This window comes from Chlorocebus sabaeus, chromosome 25, assembly GCF_047675955.1.
Source record: "Chlorocebus sabaeus isolate Y175 chromosome 25, mChlSab1.0.hap1, whole genome shotgun sequence".
NCBI classification, from domain to species: domain Eukaryota; kingdom Metazoa; phylum Chordata; class Mammalia; order Primates; family Cercopithecidae; genus Chlorocebus; species Chlorocebus sabaeus.
Genome location: NC_132928.1, coordinates 22,266,922 through 22,280,295, shown reverse-complemented (window position 1 = coordinate 22,280,295; position 13,374 = coordinate 22,266,922). Strand labels below are relative to the sequence as shown.

General features: G+C 39.7%; 1 protein-coding gene and 1 long non-coding RNA gene across 2 annotated transcripts in view; both read left to right on the top strand.

Moving 5' to 3' along the window:
• The first annotated feature begins 6,022 nt into the window (after window positions 1-6,022).
• CD55 (CD55 molecule (Cromer blood group)) overlaps window positions 6,023-13,374 on the top strand; it is a 146,327-nt gene continuing 138,975 nt past the window's right edge. Inside the window, exon 1 of the mRNA XM_073011540.1 lies at window positions 6,023-6,239. Coding sequence (XP_072867641.1) covers window positions 6,155-6,239 — 85 coding nt within the window. The 5' untranslated portion in view covers window positions 6,023-6,154. The remainder of the gene's footprint in view (window positions 6,240-13,374) is intronic.
• Window positions 6,702-13,374, top strand: part of LOC140710249 (uncharacterized) — a 97,663-nt gene continuing 90,990 nt past the window's right edge. The window contains exon 1 of the long non-coding RNA XR_012091200.1: window positions 6,702-7,541. This is a non-coding gene — a long non-coding RNA (uncharacterized lncRNA). The remainder of the gene's footprint in view (window positions 7,542-13,374) is intronic.

The window sequence follows — 13,374 nt, the reverse complement described above, 5'->3', positions numbered from 1 at the left end:
ATTTATATTTTTGCAAAACATTCAGCTATTGAGATCCAGGCATATGTATAATGGATATCTAATTTTATCACGAAGATAGACCCTGGAATACACAGAACAATGAATGAATAGTATCTCACTTAAACTAGAGGTCCCCAAATTGTCTGGTTTTACATTTATGTCCATGAGCCATTTTGAATTAATTTTTGTATGTGGTGAAAAATAAGTCAAGATTCTTTTTTCCCCCTCATATGGACATCCAAGTGTTCTGGCATCATTTGTTGAGAAGACTACCCTTTTTTATGGACTTACCATTGCAATTTGTCTGTAACCAAGTAACCTTTTATGTGTTGGTGTATTTCTCTAGTCTATTTTTTCCGTTGATCTATACGTCCATTCCTATGCCAGTTTCAAAATGTCTTGACTATTGTGGCTTTAAAATAAGCCTTCAAGTCAGAAGTGTGAGTTCTTCAGGTTTTTTGTTTTTTTTTTTTCAAAATGTTTTGGTTTTCTAGGTCTTTGGCATATCCATGTACATTTTAGAAATATCTTGTCAGTTTCTATATAAATATCTACTGGGATTTGGATTAGAATGCTTTGACCTGTAGATCAATCTGGGGAGAAGTGACTTCTTAATAACATTGTATATCAATCCATGAACATGGCATATTACTCTGTTTTCTTTGATCTTTTTTCATGAATGTTTTGGAGTTTTCATCTGCCATGCACCATATAAAGCTTTAATATATGTCCTTTTAAAAACTTCTTATTTTGAAATAATTATAGATTCATAGAAAGTTATAAAAATAATATAGATAAATCATTCATATATATATATAAAATACAGATAAATCCTATGTACCGTTCGCCCAGTTTCCTCTCTTTGGTTATATGTTATGAAACTATAATATGATAGCAAAACTAGAAAATTGACATTGGTTTAATATATGCGTATGGTTCTATGCTATTTTATTACATGCGTAGACTCAGGTAACTACCACAACAATCAAAGTACAGAATTATTCCTTCACCACAGAGATTCCCCCTTGAGCTACTACTTTAAAATCACACGTGACCCTCTCCCCTGGCCCACCATTCCTAACTCTGGCAATTTGTAATCTCTTCTCCCTCTCTATCATTTTGTCCTTTTGACAATGTTTTACAAGTGAAATCACACAGCATGTGACCTTTTGAAACGTTATTTTCACTCAGCATATTGCCCTTAAGATGGTAGTGTTTTTTAAATGTCAAGTTCCAGTTGTTCATTGCAAGTGTATAGGAATATAATTGATTTTTGTATATCGATCATGTATCTGTGGCCTTATTAAATTTTCTCATAAGTACTATTAGGTTTTCTATAAATTCTTTGGGATTTACTACATAAATGATCATGTTGTTTGCAAATAAAATGTTTTGTTTCTACTTTCCCAAACTGCATGTCTTTTATTTATTTTCCTGCTTTACTGCATGGGCTATATATTCCAATAAATGTATTACTGAATAAGAATGATAAGAGTAGAGATCCTTGCCTTGTTCCTAATCTTAAACATTCTGTGTTTCAGCATAAAGTGATATTATTTGTAGATTTTCTGCATAGGGTTTCCTACCTCAATAGTTCTTTTTCTAAAGGTCAGGGAATTAATGCGAGTGTCCTACCAACTGCCCTACATTTAGGAACCATGGAAATGACCACCAGGTGGGCCATAGACACAGTGGATCACTGTGAGATGGACATGAACTATGAATCCTTTATTGCCTGGCCCCTGTAGCTTCCACTTTAACTATCATACTTTCTGTTCCCAGGTACCACAGGTAGCTCAAATTCAACAAGTTTCTAAAAAGCACAGTGACCAATTACTTAAATCAGTTACTGAAGGTCCCATTGTGGAAGGACTAGAGAATCACTACTATATATACCTACTATGGGGTTGCACAGTGCTTCCTCATATGGACCTGTTCTCACTTACTGCTGAGGAAATCGTCAGAAAAAAAAGGGCAATCAGCAAGGTAAAAGATAAGAGATCGTGATTTTCTATTCTAAGAGATCTTAGAATCTTCTCTTCTAAGAGATCACGAGCCTAGAGTGGCCAGTCTCAGTCTTTGGATTGTTCATTCTTGATCTCTTTTTACATTAAGCAATCACCAGGCTGGCTGGCCCTTGCCCTTAGGAACACTGTACTCTGTAGCCGTCTTCAAAGACTCCTACAGGTCAGGACATCCTCACCTTCCCAGGCTGCAATCCCACCTTGCTGCCCTAAATGCTTCACTCTTAAGGAGGCACTCACTCACAGTGTCATACAAGTGCAGAGTCAGTACTTGCACAACCCTGAGAACAAGTGCCTTCTTAAGTTTTGCATCCTAGGCACATTTCTTGAATCATGTCAGTCCTGACTCTGTTGTCCAAAACAGAATTTTTCACCCACCTTTTGCTTCTGAAGATTAACTGCTATAAGCCCTGCTACTCTGGAATCTGTTATCCTCATTGCTATTGGGCAGTCAAATTTGATAATAGCCCATCCTACCATAAGACGCAGCCTACAGAGGGCCAGTCACTATTGAGTTTTGCAGTGATGTTGGTCCCTGTCATGGGTGCATTCCTTGTTGGATTGTTAAATGGTACATCCTCAGGGTTCTCATGAAGAAAATAGCTGGTGGATCTATGGCCTTATAAAATAGATAGTTGTAACGTATCTACTTCTCTGACCCTGTGATTTCTTCCGACTTAGTTTGCCATGGCAGTTCTGGCATCTCTATCCCATTTAATATTGACCATCATTTTTCTTAAGCATCATATTAGAACTGACTTCCAGGGCACTTGCCAAGGTGTTAAATCCTGTGTTATGGGAGGTTGTCCGTATGCTGATAAACTCTGCCTTATCTAGCTTTAGGATCCACTCCCAGGCATACTCTCCCAGTTCCTCAGGATCCATGCCCAGGGATAATCTCCCAATTCCTGGCAACACATGCTAGCTGGATCCCATGGCTTCTGGGTTTAATTTCTTTCTTCTTTTAGCAGGGTCAGCACTTTCTCAGTCAGTTCACACTGAGATTTGACCCCAGCTATTGGCCTGGTGACTGGTGATGAGGTGGGGGACAGATCATGAGGAGGGCAATTATGACCTTATATGGCACCTGCTTAATTTGATCCTCTGCATAGTGTATAAGCATGGGGAAGGGACACTATCTTATAACAAGGGAAAATGGGCCAATTATCCATCAATTAGATAGTAGGAATAAGGTTTTCATTTGAAATATATTGCACAGTCTGGTGAATATAGTAAATAACAAGGTAGTGTGTATAAGGGCCCTGAGTTTCCGTAGGAGACTTGGAAAGGCTAAGAATTCATCCTTTGTTGAAGTCCTGCTGTTCTTTTTAGGTAAAGTCCTGAGCCTGGTTCTCAGCATAATTAACCCTCAGCTACCTGAGGTAAGAGTTTCTTTAGATAGTAACAAGGAGGCCTTCTGGCTTTCACCCTTGTATTTGCATTGTGATTGGTTGCCTTGTGCCTTCATTTTCAGTTAAGGGGTGCTTCTCAATCACCCAATTTCACAATCCCTATTATTGCTATTTCCATCCTACCTCTCAAATGCCAGCGACATGACATGAGCCAGTGCATCTTCCCCATCTGTGTTCCATGACAGCTCACCAGGTGAAAATGTGAATAGTTGCCCTGCTACAGCAAACGGAGCTATCAGTACTCCACCTTTTACAAGTGATGGGGTCTTGATTGCCAGTTGGCTGTTGGGTGATACAATTCAAGAATCCCATCCTTAGAGTCTGTTTCCTAGTTCCAGGTGCATGTGAATTTTTAAGACTGTGCCCTTCAGGAAGAAAAAAAAATAGTAAAGAAATGAAGCAGCCAAATAGGAAGGGGAAAGAACCGAGCAAGAACATGTTCACAGGAAACGCATAGCCTACACCAAATCAACAGGGGCTTCAGTACAAATTGCATCACAGGGTCATCCAGACTTGGGTCAAGGGATCAGGGCTCTTGTACCCCAATACCAGTATGACATTGGTTGCTTCTTGGGGGTGGGGCATAACTTCCTTGGTACATCAGGATTACATGGCTCCTATTATAGCAAGGCATTCTCTGCAGAATGTCACAGGTATAACCCATTAACTGCAGCATGAGCAGCAACTGGAGGGTGAGCATATCACTGAGTAAAACCCAACTGTGTTCATTTACTCCCAAGTGTTCCAGTCAGTAAACTCACAGGTAGTCATTTTGGCCAATGAGTGAAAATTATTTTGGTATAACGAAAAATCTTGGATTTTGGAATCATTCTTAGGCGGAATTTGGCTTAGTCACTAAAATATCTGAGAGATTTAGGGCAGTTCATGTAATCTAGCTGAATCTGTCTCCTCATCTATGCAATGAGGAAGATTAGAGCCGTGTCACAGGGCTGTTTGAGATCAATTATGATAATTTATGTAAAGTTCTGGTACATCTCATGCTCAAAAATTAAAGCCAGGTTAACAAACCTTCTGGTTAAACATTTAAATTACTTTTTTTTTTTTTTTTTTTTGAGACAGAGTTTCGCTATGTTGCCCAGGCTGGAGTGCAGCGGTGTGATCTCAGCTTACTGTAACCTCTTCCTCCCAGGTTCAAGCAATTCTTATGTCTCAGGCTCCCAAGTAGCTGGAATTACAGACTTTCATCACCACGCCGAGCTAATTTTTGTATTTTTAGTATAGACCAGGTTTTTCCATGTTGGCTAGGCTGGTGTCAAACTCCTAGCCTCAAGTGATCTGCCTGCCTCAGCCTCCCAAAGTGTTGGGATACAGGCATGAGCCACTGCACCCAGCTAAACTACTTTATTGTGTTCCTCTTTCTAAAGGAAGCAACCACTTAGTGTATTTGTTTTCTTTTCTCTCTAGAAAGTTGAGATTTAACTGTGCTTTCATCAATATTGCAAAGACATTTACTCAGTTATATTTGGTAATTCTTTCTATTTATTTTTGAGAGATAAGCATTTTGGCTATTATTGGTATGTAGTAGTCATTCCAGCTTAACCGGGTAATGAAGATCACTTTAGGACAAATTCCAGTTTACTCTCTCGTTCAGCCAACAATCTTTGTCTCTTACAGGAACAGAAACCCACAGCTGGTGGGCAAAAGATACAACTCACATTGGTGGTTTTGTCTGTCTCACTTTAGGAGACTAAATTTAGGAAATGGTCTGGGTGAATAGCTAGGCAATGCCAGATAGCTAAGAGAAATTTTGTCCTGTGGTTATCTTCCCATGAAGAATAACAAATGTGCCCTTCAAAAACATATCTTTTGTTGCTTACAGCAAAATGCTGGGTTTCACTCTGAACAAGCACCATTCAGATATTCTGTAAGTCACAATAAATCTTCCTTTCTTCCCAATTTATCATCCTCAAGCATTTAAATTTCACGGCAAGCTTTTCCTGTGCTGCGAACACAAACTAGTTTTCAGAGTAAGATAGTTTCACAGAGTGAATCTTTGGTGTCATAGGTACATCAGAAATTCCAGGAAGTAGGAAAAAGAAGTTCCCACTCACGTATATTTCTTGTAAGACTAATTATTGTTTTGAACTAGATTCTTGAGTATTTTTAAATGTAGAGACTTGTTTTACTTGTTCTGGCTGGGCTGTTTAGAAAAGTTTAACTTTGCAAAATTTAAAAAAAATGTTCATTCTTCTATGGGCAGTTTATCTGCCTCAGTGAGGATATCGCTTCCTGGACAGGAACTGCTTCTCAGCCTGGCCTTTCTCTCATGCTGCGACCTCTCCTTCCTGGACAGCCACCACTTACCCTGTGTGACAGGAGCTGCAGTCCTTTTGCCTTTTACTCTTGCTCCCTCGGAGAAGAATTATGCATATACCCAGAAAGAGACTCATCACTGTCTCTGCCTGAACAGTGATAAAGTCTTAGGGAGATACATATAGAATCTCAGAGGGTGCCCCAGAATCTTCTCCCCAAGAAAGGGCCATATCAGTTCCCCTGTGTCGGAACTGTGCTCAGCATCCGGTCTACCAGTCACACTCTTTGCCCCTCCCTTTCAGTGACCCATTGTTGGGACTTTGCCAAGGCTGAACTTCTTGGCATAGGCATATTTCAACTGTTACTTAGAGAACTTTTCTTCATCTTGATTCAAGGTATCGGAGAAGGCTGAGCCCCATTGTGGACCCTCTGAGACTCTGTGCCATGCCTCTCAAGTTGCAGAGCGTTTTCCCAGCACTAGGCCTCTTTGGGGTCTTGACTCTACTGTGGTGCCCTTCTGGCTTGTGTGGTAAGTACAGTGGTTATGGGTAAAAGAGGACACTTTCTCCAAGGTATGAGAAAAATTCCTAATGAGCAATTAATCAAATATCATCAAATGGTGGTAGTTCACAAGATTTTTGAGAGAATAAAGTGACTATGTTATTAATAAAAATGAAGAATCTCAAAATGTCAAGGAAATTGTTCTAATTTAGATAGAGGCTGTTATTAGGTCTAAAACAAGTGTTCATATGCAAAAATCTTTGCCGAGCTGCTTTAGAAAGGAATAACCTTTAATTTTTAAATCAATTTCTTATATTCAAATAAATGTTCCTAAATGCTTAAGACACAGTTATTTTCCAATTAAGTTAGTTATACCATCTACAATCTCAGTTACTAATTGATCAGAAAAAATTTCCATCCACAAAGCACAATATATTGCCTGTTATCACAAATTCTGAGTGAATTTGCTGAAGTTAAATATAGAGCACTTTGTAAGCCGTAAAGCCTTATACAAATGTAATAAGGCAGAAATTTAAATAATAATAATAATTAGTACTGCATTTATTTACTTTAAAAAAAGTGAAAGCTAAGGCCCAAAATGTGGCAAGGCAAAGATTAAAAAAAAAAAGTTTTCCTTTGCCTAGCAGCTTATTTTAAGGATAGTTATAAGATAATGCTGTCTGAATAGCCAAGGCCAAAGGAATAGGCTCCAAATACCCCCACTCCATTTTAGAACAAGGTTAAAGGAAAAAAAAAAAAGACAAATTCTTTTACCGTTACTCTTTTCCCAGGCTTCTTAAGCATCATTATGTTTTGCAAATGTCTGTATTTAGACAGTTTTTATTTTTCTTTCAATGCAGCTACAAGGTCACAAGCTATGCAAGGTCACAAGTTATGTTATGCTATAAATTACGTGACCTGTCACTGTATAATTAACTGCTTCTGTTTTGCTTTGGTAAGGCCGCTTATAAAAACACCGCTCTATCTTTGTTCAATGCTCAGCTTTTTGCATATTAATCCTCTGAGCCGGTGCGTACCTAAAAATAAACAAATCCTCCCGTACTCCGTATTGGTCTCTCCGTTCCTCACTTTACCACAATGTTTTTGGCAACCACAAAGGGACTGGAGAGGGCAGGCTTACTGTCTCCTTTGCCTTTGGGGGGTGGAGCCTGGGACTTGGGAAACCTGTGACCCCAGGCTCCGCTGGGAGAACTGCAGCCTAGAGGGGAGATCACCTCTCCCGTGACCTGGCGCCCCCTACCCAGCAGTGCAACGGAACCTAAAAGGAGCTACAGGACGATTTCTGAAACAGCACGCTTCAGGAACCGTGGTAAGGTTTTGGGGGCCCAAGGCAGGACCTTTCCTTTGGATGGAAGGGGAGCCTGATCACCGCCCGGGGTGTGCCGAATAGTCTGACCCAGAGGGGCTGGGGGCGATGAGAGTGGCTCGTCAATTCAGATGAAACTCACGCCCTGCCAACACAGGACAAGAGCGTGGCTCGCTAAGTCGTCTAGGAAACTGGAGGTGGCGAGAGTGGCTCACCACCCCAATTACAAACATGGGAACTGAAAGTGTGTGAAAGTGTGTGAATGGAGGGGCCTAATTAGCCTCAATAGTTTCGAAGTGGGGAGTCACAGATCTCTTAGCGTGAACTGTGTGCGCCAGGAAGGTGTGGGGCCGACTAAAACTAGTGTCAATCTGCATACGGCTAATAGGAGCTGTGCTACAGCTTAGAGTTGTGGAGGGAATAGGGAACTCTCCAAAGTCAAGCAGCATCTAAAAGTCTCTCCGTTCCTCAGTTTACCGCAACAGTAACACATTGTTATTCAAATACAGGGAAGTTTTTACAAACGAATGAGAAATGTATGAGATTGCGAGAACTTGCCAGAACTGGTTGAAGAGTTGTTGTTATGGAAATTAATGATTGTTATATTATTTAAATAGAATGTCCTTTTAGCAAAGTTGTAGTTTTCCCTGTCACTAGCCAACTTTGTTTCTTATCTTGAGAGAACTAATTTTTATAACACGTTAAAATATTTATAAACATAATCCCTGAAACAGCTATCATGGTATCAAAAATGGAGGATTTGGATGGTTTAGGGGGGAAATCTTGACCCCAAAACAATAGCTGGGTGCTCCCCTGGGAGCTGGTAGATTGTATAAAGGGTGGAAGCCATGCTTTTTTGATCATTGAGGAGGAAAGCATGATTTATTAAGGAAGAAACTGTATTTGGAAGATAATTCTTCACATCAGAAGCATGAAAACTATTGAGGGATGGTGTTAATTTAGGTAACAGTGTCAGTACAGGATAAAGAGACCAACTCCACCTCTGAGTTCCCTTCTTATACTCTGAGGTAATGGAGGAAGACTTTCTCCAATCTGTCAATGAGTCTTTGAATTATTTCTCCATGTTCCTCCTTATTTTTTCCTTTCTCTTCTGATCCCCCAAATCTTCCCATTACTTCTGATCCCAACCCCCTGAAAGGGTGCTTAATGTCTTGTCAATCTGAGCCTCCCTTTCTGATCCTACCTCCCACTTCTCTTGCAACAGCCATCTGATGCCAGACTTGCCTATTGCCTCGGTATATTCTGCCTCTCCCATTTTTTCAATGACTCAACTTTACCCACCCAAGTCTTCCCTTGATAATCCAGTCTTCTGTTCTGTCACCACCTTCTCCTATAGAACTCCTTTTCTGTCCGAATCTTCTGGCACTTGGGTGACTGGTTCTATGGTATGACTATTTACATGGCTATGGTTTAACTTTTCAAATACATTGCAATATGTCCCTTAATATTACCCAAAAAGCCTAGCAAAGAGTTCTACATATGTATTTATTTATTTATAAAAATTAAAAGCTATGTTTTCTATTTCTATGGAGGTGTTTAAACTGAGGGTTAGGAAAGGCTGTGTGGAAGCTGTGGACTTATATACAGGTGAATTTCTATTCCTCGCTACAAAAACAAACATTTCCTTTGGACTGACTGTTGCTATGCTTTCTGAGCTCCCCTGAGTTGAAACTTTGGGAGAAGAGGTGAGAGAAACAATGTTTGACTTGAGCTAATCCTTGGCCTCCTGGGTGCATCAGACTTGCTCTTTCTCTTGTATTTTGTGTGTGTGGAGGGGTGGGGATGGGGTCCTCTGCCTTCACTGTGAATCTGTTAACAATTCCCTGGGTGTGGTCAAACCCATCTCCGATCTGGTTGACCACTTGCTCTTTCCTATCTCCTTGATATCTGGTGACGCCTAGAGGTTTCGTTTTTGTTTTATTTTGTTTTTACTGAGGTCTTCCTCCCACACTCGTGGCTCTTTTAGACAGGCCTGAAGACAACTCCACCATGAATGACTTTCTCATGCATCTGATTTCTAATTCCCTGGAAGTACTCACCCATCCGTTTTTCTGAATACCATCAGGAGTATAGGTCAATCTCAAAGCAGCAGAGATCTTTCATTTGTTCCCACTATCAGAGCCACTGGACAGCCCATCTTTTGCATTTTAGATTTCCCTGGCAGGAGTCCAACACTAATCCACTGTGTCCCCCTGTCCAAACTGAGAGGAGCCATATTAGGCTTTTCAGTGGGCTTCTTAGAGTCCCTTTCTTAATGTGAAGGAAAAGTGCACCCACACATTTTCCTCATGAAAGTGATGGAATGGGGTCACAGGATAACAAAAGCTTCACTATAAAAAAAAAATCCTTCCCAAATATTATCCTTAAAATATCTTCTGTTCCTGTCATTTCATTGTTTTTGATTTAGGTGAGGGAGATAAGAGCTTTCTAACCGGTTCTGAGTCACCTACTTTGTCAGTGAGAGAGGGTTACTTGACTTTGCAAATAACAAGAATATTGTTTTTCAGCCAAAACTTCCATTTTACAGCCTTTTAAACCGCCAAAGCTGCCACATAAAGTACTTACCCAGTGCTTGCTATAGAGAGCAGAAAATAGTAGTATTCTAAGAAGGAGCAATGGGTTTTGAACTGAGAGAAGCCTGAGTTTAATCCCTGAGTCTGATTCATGTCACTGGCACTTAGTAGCTGTGATCTTATGCAGAATAACTGACATCTCTAAGGTTGCGTTTCCTTTTCTGTAGAATAAATATATGATAAACATATATAAAATGCAAGTGGCTAAGAACTCAAAATATCATTCCTATTGAGCGCCATAGGCAACCACAGGCAGGAATGATCACCGTGTGCCAGGACTGCATGTGGGGAAAGGCAGAGAGCATTGTAGTAGGGCAAATGGCAGAAGAAAAGTCACAGAAGTGAGAATGCACATGGCTTAATAGGAGAACACTGAACAGGTGAGAGTGCCTGAGAACAGTGCACACGTGGAGGAGTAGTACTTTGTGAGGATGGAATCCATGAGAAAGGAGCCAGCAGTTTTAATTTGCTTTTTAGCAAATAAGTTGGAAACAGCTTTAACTTAGATTCAGTCCTAACAGGAAATCCTCCCTTAGTGTGGTGCTTTATCAACATACTCAGTGCTCTAAATTTATTAAATTGCACTAAATCTTGTCTGCAAAACTTTTGGCACTATAGATCATTCCTTTTCTGATAGGCTAACTGAACAACTCAATATTGCATATTTCTTTCTTTTTTTTGAGGTGGAGCCTTGCTCTGTCGCCCAGGCTGGAGTGCAGTGGCATGATCTCAGTTCACTACAACCTCCACCTTCCAGGTTCAAGCGATTCTCGTGCCTCGGTCTCCTGAGTAGCTGGATTATGGGCGTGCTCCACCACACTAATTTTTGTATTTTTAGTAGAGACAGGGTTTTGCCATGTTGGCCATGCTGGTCTCGAACTCCTGACCTCAAGTGATCTGCCTGCCTCAACTTCCTAAAGTGCTCTTTGCATATTTCTTACTTCCAAATATGCCATTGTTTTGCATTGTTTCAACAAACCTCTATCCAAAAATTGCAAAATGACAAAACATTCTCTTTGTGGATGGGGTGGTATTTGGAAGAGGTGGGGACTCATCTGGATTCATTCACTCTCTACCCATTTTCCTTTTTATTTTTTATTTTTAAATTTTTTTATTAATTTTTATTTTTTTCTCTACCCATTTTCAAAGATAATCAACTCTTTTTTAAAAAGCTTATTAGAATATATCACACATGTAGAAAAGTATACAAAGTGAAAATGTACAGCAACATGATTCATCAAAAATCAAACACTTAATGAAAATCTCACCCAGGTAGAGATGTAGGACATTGCCAGCCCCCAGAAGTCCCATGGGGGGCCCTCCCATTTGCCACTTCATCCTTCTTCAAATGTAGCCATCATCCTGACTTGAAGAGTAATCATTTCCTCATCTTATTTACACTTGTTCTGTAGCTTAGTTTTGAATTTTTAAAAGCTTTAAAAATGGAATAGAATTATACGTTAATGGTCTATTGGCTTTGCTCAATGTATTTGTGAGATTCACCCATTTTTTTGTAAATAGTATCTCATTCATTTTTATTGCTGTATAGTACTCCATCAGTTGAATGGATTATAATTTACTTACCTATTCTAGAGTTGATGGATTTTTAGGCTCTTTCATGTTTGGGCACATTACAAATAATGTTGCTCAAAACATTTCTGAGCTTGTCTTATAGTGTACATGTTTGTGTATTTCTGCCAAGAAAATACCCAAGATTTTAATTGCCAGGTTCTAGGAGATAACCACAAATGTTTTTGGAAGTGGCTGTACCAATTTATATTTCCTTAGGTAGTTCATTGGAGTTCCATTGTGTACTACTCATGAAAACTTTGGTATGATAATACTTTTCAATCGTAGACATTCTGTGGTGAGTGTGTAGTGATTTGTCATTGTGGCTTTTATTTGTATTTCCTGATGATCCATGGGAATAAGCAGCTATTAATATGTCTGTTGACAATTTGTATAGCCCCTTCATAGGAGCATCTATTCAAGTCTCTCGGCCGTTTTTAAATTGCACTGTCTGCTTTTTGAAAATTAATTTGTGGTCTTTCTTTTTATTTAGCCTCATGATTACTGAATATGATTCTGTTTTGGAGTAACTTCCTGTGGCTAAATTAATGCTTTTGTACCCAAAAGTCCATGAACAGTGTAAAAGTTTATGGATTTTGTCAAGGAGATGAAATGTACATCAGCAGTACAATAAGTTAATGACCTAGTTCTGTGTAATGAGAAGGGTCGCTCACTGAATTGTTCATTAAATGAAACTCTAACTCATTCTCCTCTACCTTCTCTCTGACCATTCAAGTTTGCAGAATGGTTCCTCCCATTGGCCATGGGTCCTATGGAGATGCGAGATCATTTTTATTCTCTACTACTCTGGTGCACTATCACTGTGATGATGGATATGTTCTAATTGGAGAGGCTGAAGTCACCTGCAGAAATTCACATTGGTCGGCTCCAGCCCTTCAATGTAAAGGTTAACTCCGACCTTACTGAGGGCCTTTGCTAAGAAGGTAAAGCCTCTATGAAAAGTCAAACGAGAGTCTCCTCCTAGACAGAGGCAGCACTTAGAAATGTACACTTTATTTATTTATTCAATTTGTGTAAATAATATATACACATGGTACAATGTTTTAATAGCAAGAATGATCACAGTTTATCACTCTTGAACACCACTTTTATCAATGTATCTTTCCAAAGGTCATCTGGAAGGCCACTTTTTGCTTAAATAAAAGTTTTAATTTAAATATAACATACTACAACACTATGTCCAAATCTTAGGTGTAGAGGACCACGTGCTTGCAAACAAGATGTTCCCGATAGTTATGCTCTTGCAAACAAAGCATGACATTTCTTCTCTGCAAACAGGAAGAACAAAAGAGTCAGCCGCAAACAGCAGACTCTGGGAACTCGTTAATGTTTAAGCATCTTGAGAATTCAGAAAGTTAGGGAAAGGTCAGAAAAACAACTTATGACATAAAAACAACTCATGTCTTGTGACATGGTAAAATTCCACAAGCGTGTGTAAAATAAAGCAGAGCGTGCTGCTCGGGGTGGCTGCCATGTTTGTCTTGTCCTGTGTTGTCTTGTGTGTTCATTCCTTTGTTTAGGAAACATGCAGACCCCAACACTTAGGTGTACAGGTCAATAAATTATCACAAAGTGAACCCACCATGACAAACTACCACTCAAGAAGCATCACCACTACCAGCATCCCAGAAGTGTCCCGTGTGCCCTCTCCC